The 8,651-nt window shown below is 41.7% G+C and overlaps 1 protein-coding gene across 1 annotated transcript; it reads left to right on the forward strand.

The window, feature by feature from the left end:
- The first annotated feature begins 1,671 nt into the window (after nt 1–1,671).
- LOC105511257 (taste receptor type 2 member 41) lies at nt 1,672–2,595 on the forward strand. Its single transcript, XM_011941387.1, is given in 1 exon segment — nt 1,672–2,595. A coding segment is annotated over 1 exon segment (924 nt).
- Nucleotides 2,596–8,651: the final 6,056 nt, after the last annotated feature.

The raw sequence follows: 8,651 nt of genomic DNA on the forward strand, positions 1-8,651 counted from the left end.
ATAAAGATTTCTCAGAAAATTAAAAACAGACCTACCTTATGTTCCAGTAATTTCACTTTTAGGTGTATATTCAAAGGAAATGAAATTAGTATCCTGAAGAGAGATCTGCACTCCCACGTTCACTGAAAATTATTCACAATAGCCAGGACATGGAAACAATCTAAAAGCCCATTAACAGATGAATGAACAAAGAAAATGTGGTGTGCATACACAATGGGATATGAGTCAGTCTTAGAAAAGGTGATTCTGCCATTTGCAACAACATAGACAGAACTGGAGGACATTATGCTATGTGAAATACTCCAGACAGAAATACATGTATTGTATGATCTCACTTACTTGTGGAATCTAAAAAAACAAACCCACAGAAGTAGAGAGTAGATTGGTGGTTGCCAGGGTTCGGGAAGGGGAAATGGGGAGATATTGGTCAAGGGGTGTGAAGTTTCAGTTATGCTAAGTGAACATGCTTTGGAAACCTAATGTATGGTAGTATGAGTATAGTAAACAATACTGCACTGTATACTTGAACTTTCATCAGAGGGTAGATCTTAAGTGTTCTCACTATACATGAAAAAACTGAAAACAGGAACTATGTGAGGTGGTAGATATATTTTAAAAGGAAATATTTTTACTTTCAACATGGTCTTATGGGGACCTATTTTTGATGTTGGTGTTAGACTCACATATGCCTTGGGTACCTCGGGGTGGCAGACAGACTGTGAAGTGGCCCTGCCTGTCCCTCAACCCTGGTATTGGGCCTTTGTGTAACCTCCTTCTTCTGAGTGTTGTTGGTGACTGTGACTTGCTGCTAGCCAATAGAATATGGCAAAGGTGATAGGCTGTCACTCCAATGATTGTGTTATGTTATTTAAGACCCCGTCTTGTTAGCAGACTCCCTTTAGAGACTGCTGACTTGACGTGAGTGGCCATGCTGAAACAGCTCACTTGGCAGAGACTGTGAGAGGCCTCTAGGACCAGAGAGCAGCCTCCCACCAATGCCCAGCAAGAAACAGGGGCTCTCAGTCCTGCTTCAGAAGGCCCCTCAACCACAGGATAAGGAATTCTCCCACTGGAAATACAAAACCCGCTTAAACCATTATCATTTACATCTCGGGATTCATGGAGGATCTAAGTAGAGATTTGGATGGAGAGGTAGAAGAGGTATTTGATTTTGAAGGGATTTGTGCTCAAAGGCAGCAAGGTAAGCGTGGATGTGTATCAGGGAAGTGCTGACACAGAATTCTTTGGTGTCACTATTTTTCCTAGGTATCTCCTATACTTGTCTCTGCATTGAAAGTCTTGAAAATGTTCTGATGGGAAGAGGAGTGTTCATATGGCCTGAGGGTAGAACTCAGTCACAGAGACCCAGACAAATCATAGACATTGATACTAACCATGGCAGCATGCAGGCAAAACCGGACAAGGCAAATTAGAGTAGTTTGCAGGTCTAGTGGTAACTGACACTAGGAGAAATTTGCATCCTGTCTGAGTCAAGAGCACACCTCTCCTCTTTAGCCTGAGCATCCTTCTCTTTAAGTGAGCTCTGGTTCAGATGCAGAACCTGACCACTCTTTAGCACTCCTAGGAAAGATTAAAAGCAGGACTGTGGCTAGGGGCAGGGAGGAGGCCAGGGACCAAGGCACTCAAGTGGGGACTGCAGGAGGGGTCAGAATGCAAGCAGCACTGAGGGTCTTCTTCATGTTGCTCTTTAGCCTGCTGAGTCTTCTGGGGATTGCAGCGAATGGCTTCATTGTGCTGGTGCTGGGCAGGGAGTGGCTGTGATATGGCAGGCTGCTACCCTTGGACATGATCCTCATTAGCTTGGGTGCCTTCCGCTTCTACCTGCAGTTGGTTGGGATAGGGTGCAACTTCTATTACTCTGCCCATGTGGTCGAGCACTCTGGGGGTCTCAGCCAACTGTTCTTCCATCTACACTGGCACTTCCTGAACTCAGTCACCTTCTGGTTTTGCAGCTGGCTCAGCGTCCTGTTCTGTGTGAAGATTGCTAACATCACCCACCCCACCTTCCTGTGGCTGAAGTGGAGGTTCCCAGGGTGGGTGCCCTGGCTCCTGTTGGGCTCTGTCCTGATCTCCTTCATCATAGCCCTGCTGTTGTTTTGGGTGAACTACTCTGCATATCAACAATTTTTAATTAGAACATTTTCTGGGAACGTGACCTACGAGTGGAATACAAAGACAGAAATTTACTATTTCCCGTTCGTGCAACTGGTCATCTGGTCAATTCCTTGTTCTGTTTTTCTGGTCTCAATTATTCTGCTAATTAATTCTCTGAGGAGGCATACTTGGAGAATGCAGCACAACGGCCACAGCCTGCAGGACCCCAGCACCCAGGCTCACACCAGAGCTCTGAAGTTCCTCATCTCCTTCCTCATTCTTTATGTTCTGTCCTTTCTGTCCCTGATCATTGATGCCACAAAATTTATCTCCATGCAGAATGACTTTTACTGGCCATGGCAAATTGCAATCTACCTGACCGTATCTGTCCATCCCTTCATTCTCATCTTCAACAACCTCAAGCTTCAAAGTGTGTTCTGGCAGCTCCTGCTGTTGGCAAGGGGCTTCTGGGTGGCCTAGATGGCATGGTCTCCTTATCTAGACTCCCGGAAAAGAAAGGTGAGGATGGCAGAGCTGTGGCCCACCGACATGGAGGTGTTTTCATAGGTAGATGAATACTGGGTCGTGCTATGGGGTTCCTCCTCTGGGAAGCGGAGGAGACAAGGAATTCTGGGAATTCTCAGCATGCCTCCCTTCTGTGGAATATTATTAAGATGCAATCCCATGGATTCCAGAGAGCCAGTCTTGCTCAGAAGTTCAGAATATGTTAATACCATGCCATGCTATCTTTATGTTTGTACCCCTTTGTTATGTGGAAGGCTTTGGTTAAAAGTGTTGATTAACTGTGCCGTTCCATCTCCACTGCCTTTCAGAAAGTTAAGAGCAAGTATTTGTCTCTATGGCTGAACTGAGATGTGGATAGGGAAGCGACAGCCTTCTTGAGGACAAATGTCATGGTCACTATGAGAGCCCCAAGGGACAGGAAGTTGTGGCAGGCAGTGGCCTGGGCTGTGAGTTCTGATTGCCCTTTACTGCATGAAGATACTTTGTCTCCACACAAACTGGGATAATCCGGTTTTAATTTTATTAAGTGTACTGGAAGATTTCTTTACACCACCCGGTCTCTTTTCTCATTAACATTTCTGACTTCAATTTTCTCTTCTCTGAAGTCTGAGTAGTAGCCAGACTTTTTTCTTGTTTATCATTCCTTTAGAGAAAAGACACATTGTGGCTTTCTTTTCTTCCTTAAGCATATGTCACAGAGTCACATCTGCATGGAATAAACATGTACTTTTCAATCTGAAAAACAGACTCAGGAATTTCATTAGACTGGGAGTGGTGACGTCTGTAATCCCAACACTTTGGGAGGCTGAGGCAGGCAGACTGCTCAAGCTCAGGAGTTCAAGAGCAGCCTGGGCAAGATAGTGAGACCTCATCTCTACTAAAAATTCAAAAAAAAAAAAGATCAGCCAGGCGTGGTGGTGTGCACCTGTGGTCCTAGATACTCGTGAGTCTGAGGTGGGAGGATCACTTGAGCCCAGGAGATAGAGGCTGCAGTGAGCTGTGATCGCAACAATGTACTCCAGCCTGGGCAACAGCATGAGACCCTGTCTTAAAAAAAATCATTAATTTGTATCTAAAAACTACTTAAATGTCATTTTAAAAGGAACCACCCTGTTCAAAATTTTATGTTTAAATACTGTTTTGAAATAACTTGCTCCAATTACTATGCAAATGATTTTAGAAATCATTTTGGAAAAAAATTTATTTAGAGATGAGTGCCTCTAAGATAGCTTAAACGTTTTTGCTAAAGGGCATCAATGTGCAAATTTCAGAGACTAGCTTGCAGCTGAATTCCTGTTAGAAAGAAAGTGTAATGTCCTCTAAGAGTGAAGGTTTCCTTATTGATTAGGGGATGCACCGATGAGTGGATGAATACTCATGAACAGTAATCTTTGGGCACATGGCTCTACATTTTTAATTTAAGCATTTATTTTTAAAAATAGGTGATATATTTTCATGGCTGAAAATTCAAAACCTATTGAAGAGTATGTATAGAAAATCCCCTGGCCGGGCGCGGTGGCTCAAGCCTGTAATCCCAGCACTTTGGGAGGCCGAGACAGGCGGATCACGAGGTCAGGAGATCGAGACCATCCTGGCTAACACGGTGAAACCCCGTCTCTACTAAAAAATACAAAAAACTAGCCGGGCGAGGTGGCTGGCGCCTATAGTCCCAGCTACTCGGGAGGCTGAGGCAGGAGAATGGCGGGAACCTGGGAGGCGGAGCTTGCAGTGAGCTGAGATCCGGCCACTGCACTCCAGCCCGGGCAACAGAGCGAGACTCCGTCTCAAAAAAAAAAAAAAAAGAAAATCCCCTTCCTATCTGTTCCATCCTGAGGCATTCTTACCAGTTTTATGTCTATCCTTGCAGAGATATTTTATTCTATACCGAAAGCCACTAATACTTCATGAACCAGTCAACTAACTTATGTACTAGTATAGAATATACCAGTGACTGGTACCTAGCTACCAGTCAAATAACTTATAAGGTCTCCATCTTTCCACACAATGGTTGCAGAATACACACATTGCCTTGCTCCTTGCTCTTTTCACCTTATAACATATCTTGGAGAGCTATGTATGTGGACATGCATAGTATTTCCTCACTTTAAAAATTTTGTACTGATGTACCACAATTTCTTTAGCCATGTGTTTGTGGTCATTTAGGTTACTTCCTGTTTTTTGTTGTTATAATAATGCTATAATGAATAATCTTCTGCATATGTAATTTTGCACGTGTGCAAAGTAACTATAGGATAAGTCTCATGAAATGGAATTACTGAGTTAAATGGAACGTGCATTTCTGATTTTGACAGATATCACCCTTTATTGGTTTGCATCAATTTACTTTTCCACCAGCAATTTATTAGAGAACTTTTTTCACACTTTTTGTTTTTTGCTAATCTGTTAGGCTAAAAAAAAGCACATTAGCTGTCATTTGCATGACTCTTACTATGAGTGAGTGTTTATAATTATTTTATTTGGTTAGAGCCATTTATGTTTATTTCCTGAGGACAGTCTGTATCTTTTTTGGATTTGATTTTGGCCCTTTTCTTATTGGTTTTGAGGAACCCTTTATATCCTAGAGGAATTAGCTCTTTATTTGTGATATAAGCAGCAAAGCAATTCCCTACTCCCAGTGTTTTTTATTTCATTTTGTCTTAATTCTAATGTTAGTTTTAAAAGCTGTTTTATTTTGAAATAATGATAGACTCACATGAAGTTGCAAAAATAGCATAAATCTTCATCCAGCTTCCCCCAGATATATATATATATATATAAGATATATATATATCTTATATAGCTGTAGTATAACAAAACTAGAAAATTGACATTGCTACATTACTGATAGTCTACGGAACTTATTCAATTTTCACTACTTTAAAAACTTACATTTGTGTGCTTGTGTGCTTGTGTGTGTAGTTCTGTGCAATTTTATCCTATTTAGAGACTTGTGTAATTACAATCAAGATACAGAACCATTCCATCAACATAAAAGAACTCCTTCATGCTTTGCATTTGTACCTACTTCCTTTGTGGTTTGCCTCTGTGTCCCCACCCAAATTTCATCTCCAATTGTAATCCCCTTGCATTGAGAGAGGGACCTGGTGGAATGTGATTGAATCATGGGGGTTGTTTCTCCCGTGATATTCTCATGATAGTGAGTGAATTCTCACAAGATCTGATGATTTAAAACTGTGGTACTTCCTTCTTTGCTCTCTCTCTCCTGCTGTCATGTGAAGAAGGTACTTTCCTCCCTTTCACCTTCTGCCATGACTAAGTTTCCTGAGGCTTCCCAGCCATATGGAACTGTGAGTCAATTAAACCTCTTTCCTTTATAAATTACCCAGTCTCAGGTAGTTCTTTATAGCAGTGTGAAGATGGACTAATACAGATAATTGGTACCAGGAGTGGAGTACTGCTCTAAAGATAACCTGAAAATTTGGAAGCGACTTAGGACCTGCGTAGCAGGCAGAGGCTGGGACAGTTTGGAGGGCTCAGAAGAAGACAGGAAGATGTGGGAGAGTTTAGAACTTCCTAGAAGCTTGTTGAATGGTTTTAACCAAAATGCTAACGGTGATATGGACAATGAAGTCCAGGTTGACATTGTCTCAGATGGAGATGAGGAGATTATTGGGAATTGGAGTAAAGGTCACTCATGCTATGCTTTAGCAAAGAGAGTGGTGGTATTTTGGCCCTGCCCTAGAGATCTGTGGAACTTTGAACTTGAGGGAGATAATTTAGGGTATATGCTGGAAGAAATTTCTAAGCAGCAAAGCATTCAAGAGGTGACCTGGCTGATTCTGAAAGCATTTTGTCATATGCATTCATGGAGATTATCTTAAACTGAAACTTTTATTTAAAAGGCAAACACAGCATAAAAGTCTGGAAAATTTGCAGCCTGATCATGAGGTAGAAAAGAAAAATCCATTTTCTGGGAGAAATTCAAGCTGGCTGCAGAAATTTGCATAAGTAATGAGGAGCTGAATGTTAATAGCCAAAACAATAGGGAAAATGTCTCCAAGGCATGTCAGAAATTTTTGTGGCAGCCCTTCCCATCACAAGCCTGGAGGCCTAGGAGGATGATATGGTTTCATGGGCCAGCCCTAGGACCCTGCTGCTGCTCTGTGCAGCCTCAGGACTTGGTGCCCTGCATCCCAGCTGCCCCAGTTCCAGCCATAGCTAAAAGAGGCCAAGGTACAGCTTGGACTGTTACTTCAGAGCCTGCAAGCCTTAACCCTTGGCAGCTTCCACATGGTGTTGAGTCTGTATGTGCACAGAAAGCAAGAATTGAGGATTGAGAACCTTTGCCTAGATTTCAGAGGATGTATGAAAATAACTGGATGTCCAGGCGTAGGTCTGCTGCATGGGAAGAGCCCTCTACTAGGGCAGTGCAAAGGGAAAATGTGGGGTTGAAGTCCCCAAAGAGAGTCTCCACTGGGCCACTGCCTAGTGGAGCTGTGACAAGAGGGCCGCTGTCCTCCAGACTCCAGAATGGTAGATCCACCAACAGCTTGTGCTATGGGCCTGGAAAAGCTATAGGCACTTGATGCCAGCCCATGAAATCAGCCACAGGGCCTGTACCCTGCAGAGCCACAGAGGTGGATCTGCCCAAGGCTATGGGAGCCTACCACTTGCATCAGCGTGCCCTGGATGTGAGACATGGAGTCAAAGAAAATCATTTTGGAATTTTAAGATTTAATGACTGGCTGCTGTGCTTTGGACTTGCATGGGGCCTGTGGCTCCTTTGTTTTGGAAAATTTCACCCATTTGGAATGGGAACATTTACCCAATGCCTGTACCTACTCTGTATCTTGGAAGTGACTCACTTGTTTTTGAATTTACAGGCTCATAGGCAGAAGGGACTTGCTTTGTCTCAGATGAGACTTTGGACTTGGACTTTTGAGTTAATGCTATAATAAGTTAAAACCCTGGGGGACTGTTGCAAAGGTGCGGTTGGTTTTGAAATGTGAAAGGGACATGAGATTTGGGAAGAGCCAGAGGTGAAATGATATGGTTTGGCTCTGTGTTCTCACCCAAATCTCATCTCAAATTGTAATACCCATATGTCAAAGGAGGAAGCTGGTGGGAGGTGATTGAATCATGAGGGTGATTTCCCCATGGTGTTCTCATGATAGTAAGTGAGTTCTCATAAGATATAATGGTTTAAAAGTGTTGCACTTCCTCCTTCACTCACTCTTTCCTGCCACCATGTGAAGAAGGTACTTGCTTTCCCTTCACCTTCTGCCATGATTATATAAGTTTCCTGAGGCCTCCTGGCCGTGTGGAACTGTGAGTCAATTAAACCCCTTTCCTTTATAAATTACCCAGTGTCAGGTAGTTCTTTATAGTAGTGTGAAAACTACTATATAGTAGTGTGAAAACTATAGTAGTGTGAAGACTAATACGCCATCTGTATTTTTGTTTGTTTTTACTTTTACGGTAATGGCTTGTGATATACAGAAATTTTTGCTGATTTCATCCAAAAAAGTTTAATGACTTCTGGGATTTTGCCTCGTAATTAGCAGGCAGTCCTCATGTTCTTATCATAAATATTCTCTTTTATTTTCTTCTTGTACTTTTACATTTTCATTCTTACACTTAAATATTATAAATCCTGATATAAGGTATATTTTTTGATAAATTTTATTTTTTCAGATTATTAACTTGTTGTCTTAATGCTATTTATTGAATTTTTTTCTCCACTGATCTAAAGTGTTACTTTTTATGATGTATTAAATTATTGTGTATTTTGGCTTATTTCTAGACTGTCTGTTCTGTTTCACTGCCTTGGTGTAAGCATGTGCTTTGAGTATAGCGTTTTAATTATGTTTTAAATATCTGGTAAACTTGTCCTTCTTCATTAATCTTTTTCAGAAATTTTTTGATTATTATTTCTAGAATAATTTTGTGTGGTCTCAAAAATAGATTTCTTTTAAAAAATTAATTGGGATCTTGTTAAATATGAAATTTAACATAAGGAGATATATATCTCCATTATGTTGGCTCTTCCT

The sequence above is a fragment of the Colobus angolensis genome, unplaced genomic scaffold (assembly GCF_000951035.1).
Source record: "Colobus angolensis palliatus isolate OR3802 unplaced genomic scaffold, Cang.pa_1.0 Scaffold2, whole genome shotgun sequence".
Taxonomy (NCBI): Eukaryota; Metazoa; Chordata; class Mammalia; order Primates; family Cercopithecidae; genus Colobus; species Colobus angolensis.